Source organism: Nelumbo lutea, chromosome 5 (assembly GCF_056320005.1).
Source record: "Nelumbo lutea isolate HS-2025 chromosome 5, American lotus-T2T, whole genome shotgun sequence".
NCBI lineage: Eukaryota > Viridiplantae > Streptophyta > Magnoliopsida > Proteales > Nelumbonaceae > Nelumbo > Nelumbo lutea.
The window spans coordinates 84,213,902-84,237,933 of NC_142688.1; the positions used below are offsets into that span (position 1 = coordinate 84,213,902).

At 37.3% G+C, this 24,032-nt stretch overlaps 1 protein-coding gene and 1 pseudogene across 3 annotated transcripts; both read left to right on the forward strand.

Moving 5' to 3' along the window:
* The first annotated feature begins 6,155 nt into the window (after positions 1-6,155).
* Positions 6,156-12,861, forward strand: LOC148853196 (serine/threonine-protein kinase AtPK2/AtPK19-like). Of its 2 annotated transcripts, none has more exons than XM_088944026.1 (7): positions 6,156-6,285; positions 8,230-9,178; positions 9,479-9,561; positions 9,638-9,758; positions 10,142-10,315; positions 11,827-11,934; positions 12,376-12,861. In XM_088944026.1, exons 2-7 carry the CDS (start codon positions 8,507-8,509, stop codon positions 12,658-12,660), a joined length of 1,443 nt encoding a protein of 480 aa, XP_088800152.1. In that variant the 5' UTR covers positions 6,156-6,285; positions 8,230-8,506; the 3' UTR covers positions 12,661-12,861. The 2 variants fall into 2 exon arrangements, with proteins under 2 accessions (XP_088800152.1, XP_088800153.1); XM_088944027.1 differs by having other exon boundaries at positions 6,236-6,388.
* Positions 12,862-16,029: 3,168 nt separating this feature from the next.
* LOC148853197 (receptor-like protein kinase FERONIA pseudogene) lies at positions 16,030-19,958 on the forward strand (annotated as a pseudogene). The gene has a single exon (XR_016099381.1). The product of XR_016099381.1 is annotated as a receptor-like protein kinase FERONIA pseudogene (transcript).
* Positions 19,959-24,032: the final 4,074 nt, after the last annotated feature.

Below are 24,032 nucleotides of genomic sequence, written 5' to 3' on the forward strand. Positions count from 1 at the left end.
AACCCCATGGAACTACATGCACTCCTTAGTATGGCCGGAAGGTCTCGGATGTGAGTTTAAATCTGCTGACCACGTTTATCCAACTACACATTGGGAATATCTGTTGTACTTTACATTGTTATTATTCTCAATTTGCGGCTGGATGAATATGATCAGCAGTGTAGAGATTTGAACTCCTTAGATGCACCCTGCTCTACCCCATCCTCAATTCCCCTCTAATATGTAGTGTTTAATGCTAGAAAAATACCTAATCTAGGCCATTGAAATGGGATACTAAGACCAATTGGTGGTGGTGGCTCAATTGGCAGGATCTCTCACTAATTGAAACAGAGACTTAGGTCGGAATCATATTAATACCAGAGTTGGGGGATTAAGGATATGTGGGATAACTCAGTTGGCAAGATCTCTCGCTAGTTGAAGCGGTAAAAAAGTAAACTGCTTGTATATTGATAAAACAAGTGCTTTTAACCTAAACAAATATTTTATATATTGTTTTATGAAGTTTATCCTTTTAGAATAAATATAACAATAAAAATACATTGATGGATTATCTAATTTAAATGTTGATCATGCCATGGAGTGATTTTCTAATAGCCAACTGAGCGCCGACCTGTTGATCACAACACATTGCTAGCCATGCTCACCCTTCCATACATTGAGAACATTTTTTATACTTTATATTGCTAATATTTCCGATGTGCCACTGGGTGAACATGACTAAGTATCCTGATGCGTAGATCTGGACTTTAGTATCCAGCCAACTAATATATAGGAGCACTATAAGAAATCGGCTTTAGCACTCACAAGATTGCTTGCACGGTTTGCGCAAACTTTTACATCCTTACATTGGGAATATATCCCCATGAAAAAACATACAAGTACGAGTATATATGTTCCAAATGCAAGACTATTAAGGTTGTGAGAATGAAGCAAGCATGATCTTGTAAGCACCGAAGTCGATCTCGTGCTATAAAGGATTTGGGACAGTATCACGATCAAGGTTTAGGGGTGTGAATCTACTATAACAGGGTCTCTCAGGGGTTGTGTAGTTGGGAATTCATCAATTCAAGTTGGATGTGTCACATCAAATGCCTACTTAGTCCATAAAAAGAGTTCAAGTTGGTGCACCACAAAGCAGGACCCATAGCACATCCCAACCGTGTATTGGGAACATCAGTGATCTCCCATAAAAAACATATCAGAAACCTGTCATGTTTTCTATACATGGCCTGTCTTGTGCATAGGATGTGTCATGCATTTGTGGCTAGCATATCCGAACTCCACTTAACTATAAATAATGTCATAAACACATTAAAAAAGGCCATTAACTAATGCTAGGATCTATTCAGAATCGAAGTCGGAATCACCTATTCTTGGCACCTGTTTAGTTCAATCATGAATCAAAATTGAATTTTGATTATTGCTAGTTTGTTCAACTAGAAACCAGAATTGGAATCAACCTAAAACTCTAATTTTGTTCTGATTAAAAGAGCCTCAATGGTAGTAGTTGTAGTGGAGAAATAGAACAATCCTAAACTAGAGAAAGGAGGAGGGGGGAAGAAGGATGGTCGGTAGCAGTCTAACCTCGCCGGAGATGGGGTAAGTGGCAATGGCAACTAGTATGGAGGTTGAAGTAGTTGCTCACAAAGCATGGGGGTTGGATTCAATTGAGGGAATTTTTTTGTCATAAATAAATAAATAAATGGACCGGAATGGCCAATTGCATCCCATTCTACTCAACCAAATGACAAGAATTGTTATGGGCCATTCTGATTCCAATTCCAGATTCCTATTCCCTCAAACCAAGCGTACCTTAATTTTATTTGATGAATGTGTATTAACTCGGTTGAAGAGTTCTTTTGATTCAACTATCATAAACATTCCGCTCATTTAGGGGCATAATTGGATCTAGACTTCATGGTTGGTAGCATTTTTTATGTTTGATTTGAAGGAGAAAAAGGTAGATTTGTAAAGGTTTCCTCCCTATATTTCTTTTCCTTCAAACCAAACACAACATGACTACAAAGGGAATTAGGAAAAAAAAGAATTCTACCCATTGGCCTATTGGTTATTTGAATTTATTTTATTATGGTTTTCAAAATGAAATTAGAACTAATTAGGGTCTCTCTTTTTTTCGCATTTTGAGAGGAGAGAGTTAGTCAATGGGATTTTGGTTTTAATTGATCAAGAAACCCATGTTATTTTTGCAGAGATTTATGTAGGGTCCATGGAAAATTTGCTTTCCCTATGTATCAGGTACAAGGTGGATAAGTAACTTTTCCATATGGGTGGTGAAAGTTGCCAACACTAAGATAGGACAAAATTGCCCCCTTTTAATATTGGCTTTTTATGGCTAAAACATTCATTGTCTTATTTACCTGGGAAATAAAAGAGCATGGCTAAATGCACTTACACGGGAAAGGAAAAACTTACCTGGATAATGCATTTACCAAGGTAATTAAGGGGGTGTTCTGTTTCGTGGACTAGATTTGTAGGTGTGAACTGGTTCACACCACACCACTGTGGCAAGGATCAATCCACACTACACCACAGCCCACAACTGTTTTGAACTGTGAATTGAATCAATCTACACCTATAATTGTGTTCTGTAGGTGTGGTGTGGATCGGTCCACACCACACTTTTTGATTCCATACATCTTACATATAATTTGTGAAATAGTTACACAATTGATTATAAATAAGTAATTATACCCAATAGCCAAAATTAATTTGAAAATATCATCGATAAATTCGTATTAATCGATAAAAAAATATTTTAACAAAAAATAAGAGAAAAATAATTAAAAATAACAAAAATACTTTTTATCAAAAAATTAAATAATTCAATAAACAATAGGTATATCATCAAATTATAGTTTTGAGGCTTTCAAAAAAATGTATAGCTTTGGGGGTGTAATGGTAAAAAACAACAAAAACTAAGGTGGCATCTGATAACAATTTTCAGACGTATGAATCTGAAATATTTGCTTTTCAGATGCAATGCTAGTATTGCATCTGAAATATGGTCTGAAAAATTTTTTCAGATCCAAAATTTAAAGACTCAGGCTTGTCACTTAACCTGCTTAGACGCATTTCAGACATGGCCTAAAGTCAAAAATACCCCTACCCCATTCGACCTCTCTCTCTCTCTCGTCTTCATACCACTGCCGCTACAACTCTCAACAACGCCTGTTCTCTCTCTCTCTCTCTCTCTCTCTCTCTCTCTCTCTCTCTCTCTCTCTCTCTCTCTCTCTCTCTCTTTCTCTCACTTCCCGCCACCGCCATTGCAAATTGTAGCAATGGCAATTTCTCTCTCTCTCTCTCTCTTGTCTTCTTGCCATCGCTGCTGCAACTTGTAGCGACGACGACTCTCTCTCTTTCTCTTGCCTTTTCGCCACTGCCGTTGCAACTTGCGATGACAGTGGTTCTCTCTCTCTCTCTCTCTCTCTTCCCGCCACCACTGCTTCAACTTGCAGTGACGACGGTTTGATGAGTGTTAATAATAATAATAATAATAATAATAAATTGTAAATTATATTTACTAATTATTAATTATTAATTATTCTTATATTTTTTATTAATTTTACTTATGTTATTTATTAATTTTATTAACTAGTATTTTTAATTATTTCATTAATTTTTAAAAATTATTTTAATTTTTATTTATGTAAATTATTAATTATTAGTTATTAATTATTTTAATATTTTTATAGTCATTAATTATTTTTTTTATTTTAATCATTTCATTTATTAATTAGTAATTTTTAATTAATAATTTTTTATTTTTTATTTGTACTATTTCAATATTATTTTGAAGGTGAAAAGTATTTTTTATAAGATAATGCAAATTGAACTCAACATTTCCAAATAGTATGTTCTAGGATTTAGAGCATCTAAAAGCACCTATGGATTCAAAGCATTTAAAAAGTAGAAAAGCATTTATGCTTCTTTTCAGATTTTAGACAAATAATATCTTTTTAACTTTTCAGATTCCTGATTCTGGATTTATCAAACACCACCTAAGGCATGTGATGTATAATATCACATACCCCTTTTTGTCCACTCCCCATCCACGAAAAGAATTAGAATATGATCCTCACATAGTGCTCCTCACACCGACTTCATAGCCACATCCCACCTTGTATTGGGAATATCTCCCCATGAATAATAAGTACAAATATGAGAGATGTTCTCGATGTGCGACAATGACATGTTGTGAGGTTGTGTGAGGTGCAGCAAGGACAAGTACAAATATGATAGATGTTTTCGATATTCAGACTCCATGAAAAATAAGCATTGATAAGAAATTGATCTAGGACGGTCTTATCTACAAGTTATTGGGGACAGGGACCATTCCCAATGAACTAAACACCACTTATTGTCGTGGGTGGGACCAAACATGATATCAAACACTACCTAAATTACCGAAAAGCGAACAAGGCCTTAATATATGGTACATGAGTTATGTTCTCTCAAAGTCTTACTTATCTCTTTTGCAATAAAGCATCCATTAGAAACTGGAAAAGAGCTCGAGAGGAGAAAAAAGAGAAAGGTAGGTGATATTGAAATAACATTATTACTTTAAAAAAGCCCTTCCGTTGAACTTGGATTTCATTTGCAACACGAATTAATTATGTTTTGTAACATTCTTCTACTTAAACATTTCGTGATTAATTTCATTGATTCTTATACTTGGCATCATAGTCAAAAGGATAATAAGAATAAAATGGTGTTTGGTGAGAAAGAAGAGGTAGGAAAGGAAGGTTTTGTTTGTTTTCAGTATAAATGCGAATCAACATAAAACTCCACCACCGATTTGCATTTGTTTGCATTTGGTGTAAATCGATGTAAACCTCTCCATCGGTTAAATTTTTCATCAATAATTGATATAAATAATACATTGATTTTATTGATGTACTTACATCAATTATCACATTTAAAAAATTCCAACAGTTCACTGAAATTTTATATCCATTGGGATTCAACTCCGATGTACTTTTACATGGATGAAATTTATACCAAAAACAAACGCAACCGAAGAAAAAAAAAAGCAAACCAAACACAACCTAAATGAAAAATAAAGAAAAGAAAAACAATTGCATGCAAGAGAAGGGAAATTATACTGGAAGGGCGTGATGATGTATGTGTTTGATTCCGTGGGCGTTTATGGATAGGCCGTTTATTTGTACTTTTTCACTTCAAATGTTTATTTATACTTTTTCACTCTAAACGTTTCTTGCTTTTGTTGTTTAGTTAGGCTTCACTTTAAACATTTTTTACTCTCTACATCATATTAATACTCATTAAAGTGTGTCACATCAGCATTTGGTTTCAAGAAGAGTTAGAATATTGGGGGAAATAAGAATTTCACGTTTCCCCAAATGCCCCATGCACAAAAATCAAAATGTTTCAATTTTCTATCATTTATTTGATAAACTATAAAACCAAACAGTTGTCTTATTTTGTTTCTTCTACAATAAATGCCAGCACCTCTGTGGTGCTGATATGGGGGCGTTTAACACCCACGGAACCAAAACACAGTCGATATATGCAATCAACACTCAACGGTATTACCAAAAAAACTAGGGGTGGCAATGAGCCGAACTCGAGCCTACTATATATATATATAATAAAATTATAGAAAATACTATATATAATAAAATATTATAATTATTAATTATTATAATTCTTAATTTTTTAAATATCAAATAAAAAATATTTATATATATATAATTTTTTATTTTTATAAAATATTTTTCTTAAAATCAAACTCGAACTAAGCCAAACTCGAATTTATAAATTTTTTACTCAAATCGAATTCAAGCTCAAGGTTCTGGTTCAAACTGAACTAGAAATCAAGCTCGAGGCGAACTCGAACCTGATAGTATTGAACTCGGCTCGGTTCGAATCCACCCCTAAAACAACACTCAAGGGAAGGAGAAAGAGGGAGAGAGAAAAAAATAATTGTGTTATTCGACGCCTATTCAAGGCTATTTCAGTCAATGTGCAAAATGGATGCGTGTCGTGAGAGGGTTGCATTCCTTGGGCGTTAACTTGAAACCAGATCCAAATTCGGAAGCATATGCGGTGCGTAGATGTTCCGTGGGCCTAAAAAAGTTATCCAATCAACTAGTCAAATAGCGCCACGTGTTAAGGTGGACACGAGCATCAACGCCAGCCAGGCTTTCGTTGGTTTTGTATAAGTGGCGAGGCGAGACGCTCGTAAAGAAACGGTGAAGAAAACCTCCCAAGGCCTTCTATTTGGCTGTCTCTGCAACTTCAAAGGTAACCTCTTCGATCTTCTCCGTTCTGGGTTCCTTCTTCGCTTTCTTTCTTTTAATTAATGGACCTTAGTTTGGATCATGTTCTTAGCTAGCTTCCTACCCAGGTTTGCAATTCGTTAATTGATTTCAGAATCTGATTTAGTTTTAGTAGGCTTCCTTATTGTCTGGACTTCGACAATCATTGTGATTGGGGATCTCAATGAAATTTCATGTTTTATTTATTTATTTTTCATAAGATTTTGTTTTTAATTTTTCCTCATCTTGATTTTTTTGGTTTTGGATCCAGGGATTTTTTCATTTCAATTTGTTAGGGCTCGCTGAACTTCAATTCCATTGAATCCTAAATTTCTTGTCTACTTAGGTTTTCTTTTATTGGGTTTATATTCAATTCCTTTTCATTTATCCACCTTTGTGTCATAAGATCAGTTGTGCAATTCTTCAAAGTTTTTCTTTCTAACATGCAATTGTTTTCTTCCGCTTTTCTCTTTCTTTCTCTCACACACGCGCTCGCGCGTGCAAAAATGTACTCATGCATACACTAATCGGCTTGTACATATCTCATACCTTGATTTTGGGACCGAGTGCAGTTTTTAGCTCCATATTATTTTCCTTTTCCTTGTTGCTTTTCTTTGCTTGATTTTCATAGTTAATATCATAGAAATATATTAAGTGACTTTCAATTTGGTACTACAGCTAGTCTAAAATATCAAATTCCTTCTCTTTTAACAGTTGAGCATTTAGAATCTATTTGGTTTCCAAGAAAGCTTAAGAAAATGAAAGAAAATATCTTCATTTTTCTTAAACAGTTTCAATTAGCAAGAAAATAGTGTTTTTGGATGAGCTGTTTATAAGACCTACATGTCCTTTTCACACTTTTTTGCTCAAATTTAATGTGTTTTTCAGATAGGTTTGGAAGGAATAAAGATATTCTAAATGAAAAATAAAATTATCCCTGGTTCACATATTTTGCTCCACTGCACAGTTTCTACACCACAGGTTTTGTCAAAAGAAAAATAAAAGTTCTTCCACCCTCTTCTAATTTTTGGGTAACCAACCACACTTAGCCTTAACAAATGGAACAAGATTTATTCCATATGTTTCTTTGGAGATTGTAATGCGAAAAAAAGTATAATCAACTTACCTTTACAATATTACCAAAATCCAATGCTTGCATGCCTTGAATTATCTGAACTTGTAATACACCCCCCCACACACACAATGACAATACATGTGCAAGTTTCTAGTATGATTATATTTTCTTTGTGACCTTCCATTGTTATGTTTAGAAGTTAAATTTCAATTTATTTGACCAAAGAGATGCTGTCTTTGTTGATGATTGTCATAGAGTCAAGGTCTAAAGGGCTTATCATATTTGCGCTTGGTCTGCTATTGCATTTAGAATGAAAATGGCACAGTATTTTACCCTCAAAGATAATCATCACTTTTTTTTTTCTATTTTTTTCATTTCTGGGCACGCTATTTTTAGCTACATGGCATGCCACAGGCTCTTGAGTGTGGTGACATTGGATGGTAGGACTTGACCCTTATGCAGGTGCAACATATCCCTAACACAATAGTTTGGATATGCAGATATCATGATTTAAGTGCTCCTAGAACTGTAGATCCAGATATGATATTGCATGTTGTATATATTTCGATGTTAGATGGGTTAGAAACAAGGATTTAGTCTCTCTCTTAGTAGTCTTCTTTGCATATCTTGATTTCTTCGTATGAATTTATGACATTTAATCTTAAGGGTGCATCTTGCGTTGGGTTGTCAAATTTTCACTGGGCCTGAGCCTGATGCAGTTGAAATTCTTCAAATTGGAAAATCTGACTTGCACCCATACTTAAACTACATGATAAGTATATATTTATTACCTTCCTTTCTTTATGCTTAACTAGAACTAACTTGATATTTCAACCTTACTCTGCATGGCTACAGCTTTGACAACCTGACCTTCATGAATTCAAAAAGTACTGTAGCATCAACCGTTTCCTGTAAATCGGGAAACAAGAACGACTTCTTCTTCTGGGTTTTGGTTTTCTTGCTCCCAAGATTCCTTGGAACCCCAATAGTGTACGTGAATTTCCAGTTGTTTAAGGCCATTGTTAGAAGCCCTTCTTCATCAGTTGGCATCTTGGAGTCTCTTGGGGGGACCCGACTATAGCACTGACTAATCTATTGCCGTATTCTATATGCGCTGTTAAACATTGGCACTATGGTTTCCTCCCAATTATCTGATTTCACTAAGACCCGCATGTGCAAGCCCTTTCATAACCGGTTTCTCCTTCCTGTGGGACCTCCTGAAGCTATTCCCTCTGATTATGTTGAATTTGATTTTTCTGATGTATTTGGCCCTCCTGCTCCAGTTCAAGCATCAACTGAAGTGAATCCCGAAAATCCCTTGCCTTCTTCAGATGCAAATGAGCTAATTTATGATGATCCAGTTGTAATTTTAAGCCGATCACATTCTTTAGTCGGCCCTACAACTTGTGTTAGTCAATCATTGAAGCTGAGCAAACTCATATTACATGACACTGAACACTCTCTAGAGCTTGTAGTGTGTGATAGAGAGTCAACGGGAGAAATGCAGGAACCTTCTCTTGATGATGGTAGTAGTCCAAAGTCTTCGGATCATACTGACAATAATTGTATGAAGAGCCAAAGTGTTGGATTAGAAGATTTTGAAGTTATGAAGGTTGTTGGACAAGGTGCATTTGCAAAAGTGTTTCAAGTAAGGAAGAGGGGTAGTTCAGAAATATATGCAATGAAAGTTATGCGCAAGGATAAGATCATGGAGAAGAATCATGCAGAATACATGAAAGCTGAGAGGGATATTTTAACAAAAATAGATCATCCCTTCATTGTGCAGCTCAAATACTCATTCCAGGTAATACCTTACAGACCTTACCTCATTTCCTAAATTGCTTCTTTCTCTTTTTCTCAAATATATAAAATACTGAAGTACTTACAATATATTTGAGAGTTTCAAGACATGATAATAAATCTAAGTTTTTTGGAGATACATAGCACAATATCTTAATTCTTATCTTTCTTAGAATATGCCACCAATAGGTTGAGTTAGATTCTTTTTCTTTCTATTAAATATATCTTGCCTTTTCTGGGGGAGATCTCAAGGATGTTTTTATGAATAGAATTGTGAATATTGGTGTTGACTTCATTCATGCAGACCAAGTACAGATTGTATCTTGTGCTGGATTTTGTAAATGGGGGACACCTTTTTTTCCAGCTTTACCACCATGGCCTTTTCAGGTACCCTTGGCTTTAGCCCTCTGAATGGCTGAAAATTTTCAAGGTGTAATGCAGTCTAACACTCGGTTTGTTTCAGGGAGGATTTGGCACGCATATATACTGCTGAGATTGTTTCTGCTGTTTCTCACCTCCATGCAAATGGTATAATGCATAGGGATCTCAAACCAGAAAATATTCTTCTTGATGCTGATGGTCATGTAAGACTCCCTCCCTTCCTCTCTCTCTCTCTCTCTCTTGGATCCCATATGAGCATCTTTTACTTATAATGAACAGCTAGATAAAAGAATGCATATATGCAAGGTTCAAAGTATCGATGCACCCCGATATGCTGGAAGGGGTGTCTCAGTACTTTGTGCCTAATGCTCATCCCTTTCTTTTAGTGTTTTTTTTTTTTTAAATAGGTCAGGGAGTAGGTCTTAGGCTTGCTAACCCCCTGAAAAGGATCAAAAGGCCAAACACCATGTATTTTGTGTATCAGTGACCCACCAATATGATACGATACACCCAATATGGGGTGTATCATGTCAAAATTTTGAACCTTGCATATATATGGTCTGACATTTTCCATGTCTTGATTTAGGTCAAGTTGACTGATTTTGGCCTGGCAAAGCAATTTGAGGAGAATACGAGGTCAAACTCCATGTGTGGAACATTAGAATATATGTCACCTGAAATTATTCTTGGGAAGGGTCATGATAAGTCTGCAGATTGGTGGAGTGTGGGAATTCTGTTGTTTGAAATGCTAACTGGAAAGGTTAGTGTATCTATTAATTATTATTGCAACTGCCCTCCTTGTTTGTGGGCTAGCTTGTGTTTTTATGGCTCTTTACATTGTCGTCGTTTGTGAATGAGCTTGCTATAACAAGCATTAAAAAAAAGTAAAAAAATCTCTTTACAAAGCTGTATCATGTGTAGAATTTTCACTGAGAACTCCATTATGTTACTTGCTAATGTTGGGGAAAAAAATTCATTTGCTAAACTTCAGTTAAGCAAGAAATACACAAAGATAATACTTGTTATCACTTATCAGATAATAGTTGCAATGAGGGTTTTCCATTAAAATAAAATTTACATGAGGATCAGAAAAGTTGTTTTGCTGTAAATGTGTGACAGCTAGAGTTGGTATTTTGACTCTGAAGATGGTCCTTAGTTATCTGGATCTACTTGCTTGATTTTCAGTCCTGTTGATGAATTTGGGAATCTTTTTTTAGCTACATAGGTTGTAGTTACTGTTAAATGTACATGGATATTAGCCTTGAAAAAGGGGCATTTCTTATTATCAAATACTTCTTTTTTAACTGTTCATTTGAATATAATTGTAATCTTTAATATTTGGAATCGATCAATAAAACCATGTTCTTTCTTTGTGATATAGACACCTTTTTCCTTTCATTGGAAAGGTTTACTCATGGGAAATTAATTGTTTAATCACCTTGCCCTTATCTGCAAGTAGCATTTATATGGAGTAGCAAACCTTTTACAAATATCCAAATATTTTGCTTCAGGAATCACATCTGAAAGTCATTAGCCACAACTCTAAAATTAGCCAAGATTAAAAGAACTGGCAAAGATTACTGATAGAAAAAAGAAAAACAAAAGTAGTCAAGATTTTTGTGTTGAAACAACCTTGATGATACATTGCTTCAAGAATCATTTCCAAATGACAGACTGCAACACTCAGAAGAGCCACTATTTATGTTTTGATTATTAACTTATGACCTTTCATGCCTAGAATCCCTCCAATATTTGTGTTGGTTATTATTAAAAGAATGTTTCTATTGATTATTAAACTGTGGCTTTTCATGATATGGTCATTGAAATCTGGATCCCTTTGAATGAACTCCCAACAGCATCTCAAATGCTTTACGGATAGATCTTTTGTGGTTATTTGCTGTACATGAGAGGATGTACAGGAATGCGCAAAATGGAGAAACCTAGCTACAATCTCTGATTTGGCCAACCTATTGGCTAATGAATTAATATCATTATGAAACCTTCTGATCTGCATGGACAGTGATGATATCATTAACCGAAACTTTTGTTTTGGATCCACTTAGATTGATACAATATCCAATAAAAGTCTGTCACTAGCCATTCCTATTACCAAAGATGCATCATTATCCATCGTTATTGTCATTACCCGGAACTTTTATATAGGATCCACTTAGATTGATACAATATCTAATAAAAGTCTATCACTAGCCATTCCTTTTACCAGAGATACATCGTTATTGTTATTAACTGTGTCATATACCTCATTTGCAGCCACCCTTTATTGGCGGGAACCGGGAGAAGGTTCAGCATAAGATAATAAAGGACAAGATCAAGCTGCCTGCATTTTTATCAAGTGAAGCCCATTCCCTGTTGAAAGGGGTAAATATTTACTTGTGATTTTTATTTGTTTATTTACGATAAGAAGGTAGGAATAATTTTTCTCCATTGGGGTGGTGAAAACTGATAATAATTTGGGTATGGCATGAACCTTTTGCTTGCCTAGCCTGTCTTGGGATCTATAGATATGTATGATCCTTATTCCAAGAAAGGGAAGAAAGGATTCTAGTTACTAGTTTTATCCATCTGCCAACCTGACACAATCTGGACTTTGATTAGTGAGGGGCCTTGCCAGGTACTTAGCCATGCCAACCAACTTGCATTCTGCCAAAATGGATGGTAATTGGTTAATGGGTAAAGGGAACAAGGTGTTTGATTAGATGCTGAAATTTCATGTACATTTTTTACCGCATGGTGTTATGAACGAGGTTGGACATTGAAGCAAGCTTTCTCCCTTTCTTTTTTTGTTTTGGTATTGTGCAGCTCCTGCAAAAGGATGCAAGCAAGCGCTTGGGCAGTGAGGAGATAAAGCGCCACAGGTGGTTCAAGCCAATCAACTGGAAGAAATTGGAGGCACGGGAAATACAGCCAAGCTTTCGTCCGCAAGTGGCAGGGATACATTGCATTGCCAACTTTGAGGAGCGCTGGACCAGCATGCCTCTGTTGGATTCTCCTGCTGCCAGTCCAAATACGGAGTGCCCCTTCAAGGGGTTTACTTACGTCAGGCCTGCGGCTCCTTTCCTCCAAGGGAATAGCCCCTTCTACTAATGTTCTATCCCATATTCCTGTTTGTGGGAATACGAGTGCCTTAAGAGAAGTTTGTCATGTGTTTGCCATATGAACAAACTGTGGTGGCGTGTGTGTTAGTTACAACTTGACATTTCTTTTGATCTTTTTTCCTGTTCTGAGCCAGTGCATTCTTGTGTTTGAAACAATCATTATTTATTGTCCCTTGGATCGATAATTCAATTTTTAGAGTCGTCTCTAAGTCTTAACTAATATATTCATTTTTTTTAGTGGCAGCGGGATTTTTTGATCCCAGGCTCTACTCCAAGCAAATTTAATATCATGAAGCACAGCCCCGGTAAATGTTAAATTAGGTCCATTTCTGTCAAAAAGCCTGCATATGTTGTATAGCTGGCCGTTACAATGTTCTCACATCAATGGACAGATGTTAGAACGTCGAATAAAATGCGATTTCTCCATGGTCACAGGAAGAACTGGTGGTCCGAGCTCCCTCCTTATAAGCGGCTGGCTATTTTTGGGTCCTCTGAAGTTTTTTTTTTTTTCTTCATCGGTTCATCCTACCCAGTGTCCCAGGGGGATCAAAATCTGGCTGATTACATGGAAGATTCGCAATTTTTCTTTCAACTTTATTGTTTTGATAAGCACAGTAAGTCTTCAACTAAACAAACTACTTACACATAAGGTCCCAGCCAGTCCGGTGGATCCTTCCACCAACATACACCTGCAAAATGTTTAGCCTTTTGGGCTAACATATGAGCGATGATACTTTCCGTAACCAAAAGACAAATCCTTGCACGCGTATTATGATCAGACGTCATGGAGTCATTTGAACTCGAATTCGTTATTATAGAATTTTGGAGAACATTATGAATAGAATTAATAACCCAATTGACTGAGCTACTCACATTAAGAAAAAGAAGCCCTGCCAAATAAAATAGAAAGCAACAGCTGACCTAAGTACCTAACCAAGACCCGAATTCAATAAATACAAAAGATGGTATTACAAGTATTCAGAATCTGCAAAGACCACAGGCTAGCAAACAAGACTAGCCTAACAAAAGAATAAGCACACAAAAGAAAAGGTGATGAACTGTTTCTGATCCCCGCTGACAAAGCAAACAAGTGGCATCCACATTCCACACTCATGCCTCTGTTAAACAAGTCAGATCTAGAAACAATAAAGTGTCTACGCAATCTCCATAAAAGCATTTGAAACGAAACTTTGTTAATTATCATTAAGATAGATCTATCCAAAATATCATGACTGGATCTCCACTCCTTGAAAAACAAATTGTTTTACTGAAAATGTACCATTCGCTGCACCTGCCCAAATAAATTGATCATGATTCCTGTTTCTAAAGCGAGATAATATTGAAGATGATGTGATGACCCTTTCAGATGGAAGCGAGATAATTCTAAGAGACACCGAGAGAACAATTGAATTTTATGTACCCCATCAAATCTTGTACACAATTCTAAGTTTTTTTCATGGGCCAAAACTTAAAAAACGAATTCCATCTGAAACGGATGATCCACATCCAAATACAGAAATATGGATTTGAGTGCGATTTTAGATGCACTCATCCATTTCATTGGTGGGCCCTTTCCCGATCCGTTTATTATTTAGTCGAGTGAGCTGGCCAGCCAGCTATTATGATTTATGCATTAATTGGGATGCCGAGATTCTGACATTCAGGAATCTTCGTGGGAGAGCTCCATTTCTGCCGGAACGAGAAAAAACAAAACATAAGGCAACAACTCAGCAATCTTGCTGATTCCAGACAGGTGTCCACTGTTGTGAGTAAAGCCCAGCTGGTGCGAGGCTCATGGTGGGCCGTGGGCCGTTAAGCTCTCTTAATCTGGGACCAAACGCGTGTCAAGTGGAACTGTGATTCTGGGAAAACGCAAGTGACAGGGATGAGGAAGGTGAAGGTGATGGTGAAATAGAAGGACGAAAGAAGGGCTATTGTTAAAAATGGTGCCGTTTTCAATATAAAATGATACCACGTCGGTGTCACGTTGGAGATTTGGGGGGAGTTCTAATTTCTACAACGTGAATTGTTTTACTTATTGTTAATTTCAAAAATAAATCAAAACCGTTTGAAAATAGATTGTTTCTTGAAATAAAATGCAAAAAATATGTTCAAAAACATGTTTTAGATCTGCAGAGGAATTTTCAAAAACATGTTAATTTCTTTTTTAATTTTTAAAACTGGAATAAAATTCATGTTCTTGAATCTGATTTCAAAAACATGCTTTCATCTTACTATTCAACATCATGTTCTATAGATCATATAATTCCTATAATAAAAAGTTTGTTTTTTGTTTTAAAAACCATTATTTAGTTTTAGAAACATGTATTGTTTCTTGAAAAGATATAACTTGTTTTTCACTTTGAAAATAAAAGCAGAGTTCAATAACATATTTTGTTTTGTTTTTTGGGACAGCTCAGGTTCAGGCCAGAAGTACAAATGGGATAGGTGTCAACTTGGAATTTGATGTCAATTCACGGATGAGCATAGTGAGGGTTTTTGACATTTTGACTATTTTTAGATCTGCAAAGGAATTCAGAAATCTTTATTGGATACGTGCAGCGATTTCAAAAGCAGATGAACACCCCATTAGTATTTGAGAAAACGACTATTATTTCCCCAGGCCTTTGCAACTTGAAAATCTAGAAAAAAACATGACTTAAATTTTTATATTATTATTAACCATGGTTTTAAAAACGATCAGGAAATAGAACCATTCCAGCTATCGGCTCTTAGGTTGACAGTTTGATCATCTGGTCTGAAAGAATGTCCTATTCTGATAATAAAAATTAAAAAATAATTAAAAATAAAACAGCAAAAACTATTAAATAGATCAATAATTCAACACGAGTCAATAAATCATTGACCGGTTCAATGATTTTTGAGATAAAATAAAAGACGGTTACCAAGCTGAACAGTCCAACCATTAGAATCAACGACGGTTCGATAACCATGTTAGAGTGACGTTGAAAAAGGTAGCCGAGACAATGTTACGAGGGCAATTCATATTTGGATATGGGAAAAATAATTATCAATAGAATAATGTAAATACATTATGATGAAGACAATTGGAATACAGACATAAGATATGGATCGATACGTACTTGTATTGGCCCGACAAATTACGATACACACGACCGTCAATTAAGTATCGTAACATATGCCGATTATGGATACCGACACAACATGTTCCATATTTCAGTCTTGGTTTCGGTTTAATAGTTTTAACTTTTAAACTGTTATATCACGTGCATAAGCTCCGGCACGAATTTGAAACACGTGGCGAAATTTGATTGCATGCAATGTACAACCTAATAAGAAATTTTTTAAGCAGTGGATGCCAGCCCCTATTGTCTATTGAGATGTATCAAAACGCGTTTCTCTCTCTCTCTGATTTCTGTCACCCACTTCCACTTGATTTTGAGAATTTGAGTGGAGAGAAATGTAATTTCGTTAACTGACAGGAATAGTTTTATCATTTCAAGAAGTTTGATGGCATCGATGTCCATCAATGGCACAAAAAACAAGGGACTGGTAGGCAATTTTAATTTTTCAGAAAGGTTGTAGAAAACCGTCTGAGCTTTGGGTGAGGCCGCAACGGGACTTGGGTCACCTCAGTTTCTTGCGCGATCACGGAGGTTCAAGGCTCAACCCAAGAAATTCTAATCTGCAGCTATTCGGATGATGTATTCCGAGTTTCAGGTCAGATTTTTGTGAACTCCAAATTTACTGACTGCCCACCTTCTCTCTGCATATTTCGGCGACGGAAAGTTCGAAATCGCGTTAAATCTGCCTTTCTTTGTCGGTATTTTTTAGCAGTCAGTTTAACGAGGGTTTGAGTATAGTTCGCTGTAAGCTTGTTTTAGATTCCTATCTTCTGGGTTTTCGTTGGTTTTGTTTTTATTTAATCCTGTTAGCTGGATTTGCAATATTAATTGTGAACTAGTTTGTGTGATGAAATTAGGAGTTTCTGAGTTTTTTTCTGTCAAATATCGTGCTCTTGTATTCATCTGGAGTTTGTTGACTACTGAGACTAGCTTTTTATTGTGGGTTTACGCTGCTTTGGGCCTTGAAAAGCGTAATGTTCTGTTGATCTGATAAAGAACTAAGCTTGGACATTGTTTCCTCCGTCAAATCTCGTTTTATTGGTTGGTTCGCTCAAATTGTTTCTGGATTTATTAGTTAAATCCCCGGTGTATCTGCCTAATACTTGATCCATTGAAGGTTGGACCTTTTTTTTTTTTTCCTTAAGGAAGGGGTGTTTATTGTTTAATCCTACTCTCCAGTCTAGAACTATCACCCTGCCGATCAAATAATCTCTTTGGGTAAGTTCTTGCCACCGCATCTTTCCGTCCTTCCCATTGGTTTGGAAATGAAGAAAACCAACTGGATTCATCTTATATCCATTTCCTTGTGTCTCTTATTCCTATTCCATCTGATATCTGCGGCTGATCCATACGTTCCAACGGACAAAATCCTCCTGAATTGTGGTTCTACATCGGAAACAACAGATACCGACGGCCAGAAATGGACTGGCGATGTTGGGTCCAAGTTCGCACCTTCAACAGCCAATACGTTAACCTCTACAGCTGCCACTCAAGGCCCATCTGTCCCCGACGTCCCTTATATGACAGCAAGGATATTCCGCTCCGAATTTACATACACTTTCCCTGTTGCATCTGGTCGGAAATTCGTTCGTCTTTACTTCTATCCAGCTTCTTATAATGGCCTCAATGCCTCCAATGCACTCTTCTCGGTCACTTCGGGACCCTATACTCTTCTCAACAACTTCAGTGCTTCACAAACTGCGGAGGCTATAAACTTTGCTGTCATTTTTAAAGAGTTTTCTTTAATTGCGGAGGATGAGAGTTTGAATATCACATTCAAGCCATCGTCCAATATTTCCAATGCCTATGCATTTGTTAATGGGATCCAGGTTTTGTCGATGCCTGATATCTATAATGATGCAAATGGCGCCTTTCTTGTTGGTCTCAATAGTCAATTCCCTATTGATAACAGTACTGCCCTTGAGAATGTTATCCGGCTAAATGTAGGTGGCAATGACATTCCACCATCGGAGGATACTGGTCTCTTACGGTCTTGGTATGATGATATGCCATACATCTTTAGTGCAGCTATTGGCGTGACAGATTTAACAGACCTTACAATTCACTATCCTTCAAATGTCCCTAACTACACTGCGCCAATGAATGTTTATGCTACTGCCAGAACTATGGGACCAAATGCAAGTGTCAATGTGAATTATAATCTGACATGGATTTTCCAAGTTGACGCAGGGTTTTCCTACCTGGTTAGGCTCCATTTCTGTGAGATCCAATCTGTCATAAATAAGATCAATGAGAGGGTGTTTCAGATCTTCATCAATAATCAAACTGCTGACGATGGTGCAGATGTGGTTGGTTGGGCCAATGGAAATGGAATTCCAACATACAAAGATTATGTTGTGCTTGTTCCAAAAGGGAATGTACAGCAGGACCTCTGGCTAGCATTGCATCCTGCTACGGTATCAAAGCCCGTTTACTACGATGCAATCTTAAATGGAGTGGAGATCTTTAAATTAAGTGATCCCACTGGAAACCTTGCTGGACCCAATCCAATTCCTCCTCCAAGACAGGATGTGAATGACCCATCTTCGGCTAGATCTCCTTCTGGTAATTCAAAGAATCGGACTGCAATCATTGCTGGAGGTGTTGTAGGTGGTATTGCTGCTGTTTGTATTCTTTGCTTTCTTGTATTTGTTGTATACCGAAGGCAGAGGCAAAGGAAGTGCTCTGGTACCAGTGATGCGCCATCTGGGTGGCTCCCTATTTCTCTCTATGGAAATTCACACTCTGCAGGGTCTGCCAAGACCAGCAAAACTACTGGAAGCTATGCATCCTCACTTCCTTCAAACCTTTGCCGCCACTTCTCCTTTGCTGAAATCAAGGCTGCCACCAACAACTTTGATGAGGCACTATTGCTTGGTGTTGGTGGTTTTGGCAAGGTCTACAAGGGTGAAATTGATGGCGGGACGACTAAGGTTGCAATCAAGCGTGGCAACCCATTGTCCGAGCAGGGGGTCCATGAATTCCAGACAGAGATTGAGATGCTTTCAAAGCTCCGCCATCGTCACCTTGTCTCACTGATTGGCTACTGTGAGGAGAACTGTGAAATGATCCTTGTCTATGATTACATGGCCCATGGGACTCTCCGTGAACACCTCTACAAGACTCAAAAGCCACCCCTACCTTGGAAGCAGAGGCTTGAGATCTGCATTGGAGCTGCCCGTGGCCTGCACTACCTCCACACTGGTGCCAAGCACACCATCATCCACCGTGATGTTAAGACGACAAACATCCTCCTAGATGAGAAATGGGTTGCAAAGGTTTCAGATTTTGGCTTGTCAAAGACAGGACCAACATTGGATCATACTCATGTCAGCACTGTTGTGAAGGGTAGCTTTGGATATTTGGATCCAGAGTACTTCAGAAGGCAGCAATTGACTGAGAAATCAGATGTTTACTCTTTTGGGGTTGTACTGTTTGAGATCCTCTGTGCCCGTCCTGCATTGAATCCAACATTGCCAAAGGAACATGTCAACTTGGCAGAGTGGGCCTTGCATTGCCAGAAGAAGGGAATCCTTGATCATATCATTGACCCATATCTTAAGGGAAAAATTGCACCAGAATGCTTCAAGAAGTTTGCGGAGACAGCAGAAAAATGCGTGAGTGACCAGGGGATTGACCGTCCAGCAATGGGAGATGTTCTCTGGAACCTTGAGTTTGCACTACAGCTGCAGGAGAGTGCAGAGAGTAGTGGGTTCAGTAGCGACTTGGGCACTGAGGAGACCACATTCACTGGCAAATGCAAGAAAGATCCAGATGCATATTCGGGTTTTGAGGGCAGCACGACAGAGTCTAAGAGCAGTGGAATGACTATGAGCATTGGGGGCCAGAGTCTTGCAAGTGAGGATTCTGATGGGTTGACACCTAGTGCTGTTTTCTCACAGATCATGAACCCAAAGGGACGGTGAAACCCAAGCACCAGCTGCTACCTACATTTAGTAGACACTATGACCAACAACTGCCTTGCCTGTTCAGCAAATTTGGGTTTCTCATTCTTTTTACATCTTGTTTTTGAGCTCTTTATTTTTCAGATATGTTTTCAGCTTGTATGTCGTAATGCATCTCAGCGAAAGCCTGCAAGAATAATGTATCTATACTTGCAATACACTCTGTAAGTTTAATATATGAATTAAGTCATGACAACTGCAAAAATTATCAGAAATAGTTAAGACGACTGCAAAAAGCCATGTTATAATTTCAATTTGTGAATGAAATCGTGAGCTCTGTTAAAGAACGAGTGCCCTTGGGAGTTGGGGCACTCTGCCATTCTTTTGGCCAGGCTAGAGTTTTTTGTGGTAACCAGTAGTCCAGATAAAAGGTATTTCTATCGTCCCAACTCCTAGGCTCAGTTTGGAAGGAGTACAAATACAAATTTGTAGAGTGTAAACCTTACATTTTCTATTATTTTGTATGTATTTGTACCCTACATATTTGCATTTGCACTCCTTTCAAACTGAGCCTAAAGCAAAGACTGTCGAATTCTTGAAACAAAAAAAGAAGGCTCATGTAACCAGGGTTCCTCCAAGATTCTTTCGCCTGTGGAAAGCAGCAGCCGCAAGTTCCTGAAAAAACGTAGTGAATTAATGGCTTAATGGTGTCCTTGAGATTAATGAAGTCCAAATATCTTACTGTACGTTAGGGAGTGCTTTCAAGCGACCTTTGGCTTTGTGTGGTGGGCTTAACCCGGATAATATCCTATAAGCAATGAAAGCTCAAATCAAGGTTCAAACTTCATGGTATCTAGATGAAAAATCCATCGGAAGCCGCAAAGGAAGGTTAAGAGTATCAGTACACGCCATAAAAATTAATATATGCATTTATGCGTCAGAGAAACTCATGGTTTTTTTTCTTTTTTTTTTGTGGGGGGGAGGGGGGGGGTGTTAAATTGCATTCGATAAGGTGTGAATGCATAATAAACGTATATTTTCATAGTTTATAAGTTTATATGAAGCTTAGGAAACATTATAAAATGGTAGAATAAGCAAAATATACATGCAGAGATCTTATTTTTATCTGTTGATTGGATCATTTCCAAATTATTGTATTTGTTAGGGAACCAAATTATTGTATTTCCAAATATACATGCAGAGTCCACCATTTCTGAAGATGGAGTTCGTGATAAGGAACACCAATAAATTGATAAGTCTTGCCCTGTTTAGTGTGGAGTTATCTTCTTTTAATGAAAATAATTGCACAGATATCTATATATAATACAATACGACTCCACTGTTAATCAGTTGAGTGTGGAGTTATCTTCTTTTAATCTCTGTTCATCTCTGTGTCAACTTCAAATTCTCGTCAAGTTTGTTCAAGTTCTTTCATGGTATCAGAGCCTATGACTTCTGGTCGAACCATGTCATCCTCCTCTGTTGGTCTCGGTGTTAATGTTCCATTTAACATCAATCAAATTGTTTCTGTTAAGTTGGATCGGAATAACTATATACCGTGGCATTCTCAGATGATTGCTGCAATGCGTGGTGCCAAGTTATTTGGTTACGTAATGGGAACCTTCCCCTGTCCAGCTAAGTATGCATCGGATTCTAACCATGAAGAGGAAATTTTCAATCCATCATACTTAGAGTGAGAGCAACAGGATCAATTGATCATTGGCTGGCTTTTGGCATCTCTCACCGAAGGGATACTTGCCCAAGTAGCAGGAGCTGTTGGAGATCGAAGTAAAAAAACAAGTAGAAATAGAACAAATTTATTTGCTAAAGTTTGTAGTTAACTGCTACGTTTTATTTCTGAACTGAATGTGCCTATATATAGGCTTACAATTAAAAACTAAATTGCTAAAATTTCTCAACAAACAGATTTTATTGGCACTACATCAGACCTGAATTAAACAATCAGAAAATAAAGGAGAAAATATCTCAACAAAAACCTAGCTGTCAAAGACCAAGTCTAGTTTTCAACTTTTGAATCAATTTCAACACTCCCCCTTGATTCAAACTTGCAAACACCAAGCTGGGATCTGAAGTAAACATGTTTTCTATGAGGAAGAGATTTTGTTAGAATGTCTGCCACTTGCTCATCTGTGCTGCAATACTTTAAAACAATCGGTCCTTCTGCTACAAGGTCTCTGATGAAATGAGCACGAATGCCAATATGCTTGGTTCTATTGTGAAAGGTTGGACTCTTAATCATAGCAATTGCAGATTTGTTGTCACAATAAATCTCAGTTGCTTCTTTCTACTCTTGATCAAGTTCCTCAAGTACCCTTCGTAACCATACAGCTTGACATGCTGATGAAGTTGCAACTACATAGCTTTTGAAGATGACAAAGCGGTTGTTGCTTGCTTTTTTGAACTCCATGAAATGGCACCTGATCCAAGACAGAAAGTATAACCCGAAGTGCACTTTCGATCATCCAAACACCCTGCCCAATCACTATCAGTAAATCCAATCATTTAAAATTTGACACATGACTATACCACAATTCAAATTCATGTGTTCCAGCTATATAACGCAAGACTCTCTTTGCTGCTCCAAGATTATGCTTTGAGGGAGAATGCATAAACCTGGAAAGTACTCCAACTGAAAAGGCTATATCTAGTCAAGTATGGGTCAAATATATCAGACCACCCACCAAGCTTCTAAAATATCTCGCATCTGCTAGTTCAGCACCATCTTCAAACTGCAATTTCTCATTTACATTCATGGGTGTGGTTTTAACTTTGCAATTAAGCATGTTAAACCTCTTAAGAAGATCAGTTGCATATTTCCTTTGTGAAACAAATATCCCATCTTCAACTTGTTTCACTTCCAGACCAAGGAAATAATGCAATAGACCTAAATCAGACATCTCAAATTCTTTCTTCATGCAAACTTTAAACTCTTCAATAAGAGAAGAAGAAGAACCCATATAAATTATGTCATCAACATATAGGCAGACAATGAAAAGATTATTCTTACCATTTTTCTTCAAATAAAGTGGGCTCATTCTTGCTTCTCTCAAATCCATTTTGATGAAAATAAGTCAATCTTGTTGTACCATGCTCGCGGGGCTTGCTTTAGGCCATAGAGAGCTTTCTTTAGCCTGTACACCTTTTATTCTTTACCACGAGCAATGAACCCTTCCAGTTGAGTTACATAAACTTCTTCTTTTAGTTCACCATTTAAGAAGGCAGACTTGACATCAAATTGGTAAACATGCCAACTCAATTGTGCAGCCAAGGCTAGAAGTGTTTTCACCGTTTCAAACTGTGCTACAGGAGAGAAAGTGTCATCGTAGTTGATACCTTGCTGTTGCGAGTATCCTTTGGCCACGAGTCGTGCTTTGTGTTTCTGAATTTCTCCATCAGAATTGTACTTCATCCTAAACACCCATTTGACTTCAATGGTATTTTTCCTTCAGGTAGCTCCACCAATTCTCATGTCTCATTTTCCTAAATTGTTTCAATCTCTTCTTTCATGGCACTTAGCCATTCTTCTTTGTCTGCTGCTTCTTCAAAGCTTGTAAGATCATTTACAAACAAGGCGTGTGTGGCCTCGTAAATATATGTTAATGATCTAAATTTTCTTGGAGGAGTTTCATCTGAGGATGCTTGAGAAGGAGAACTTTTGCTACTTGAGAAGGAGAACTGCTGCTACTTCTACTTCAGCTGGTTGACCTTCACTTCCCATCACAATTTCAATTTCTGCAGCTTCTTTATTTCCTCCCCAATTCCAATTAGCATCTTCGTCAAACACAATATTCCTGCTTATGATCACTTTGCCACTAACAGGTTTATATAGCCTATATGCTTTGGATTGAGAGCAATAACTAATACAAATACACTTAACAGATTTTTCATCAAGTTTACTACGATTATGAGAGTATACCAAAGCTTAGGCAATACAACCAAAAGTTTTAAGTGGCTTACCCATGGTCTTCTACCACTCCAAGCTTCATATGGTGTTTGATTCATAACAGCCTTTGTCGGTGACAAATTCAGCAAATAGACTGTCGTGGCAACTGTATGATTCTTTGGCTTTCAACAAACTCCTTGCCATCTCTACAACTGTATGATTCTTTCGTTCAGCAATGCCATTTTGCTCCTGAGTGTAAGGTGCTGTCAGCTCTCTACGCACGCCATGCTCCTCACAAAATTTGTTAAAATCGTGAGATACAAACTCTCCTCCTCTATCAGTTCGTAATGCCTTTATGCTTCTTCGATTTTGCTTTTCAACAAAAGCTTTGAATTTTTTGAAGATTCCAAATGCTTCTGATTTGTTTTGCAGAAAGTACACCCAA

What these genes read in the sequence shown, in the direction of transcription:
- LOC148853196 (XM_088944026.1), top strand. Translation starts at nt 8,507, where the DNA reads ATGGTTTCCTCCCAATTATCTGATTTCACTAAGACCCGCATGTGCAAG. An exon ending in AGCTCAAATACTCATTCCAG is followed by an intron (nt 9,179 to 9,478) that starts GTAATACCTTAC and finishes TCATTCATGCAG; the next exon opens with ACCAAGTACAGATTGTATCT. An exon ending in TTGAAATGCTAACTGGAAAG is followed by an intron (nt 10,316 to 11,826) that starts GTTAGTGTATCT and finishes CCTCATTTGCAG; the next exon opens with CCACCCTTTATTGGCGGGAA.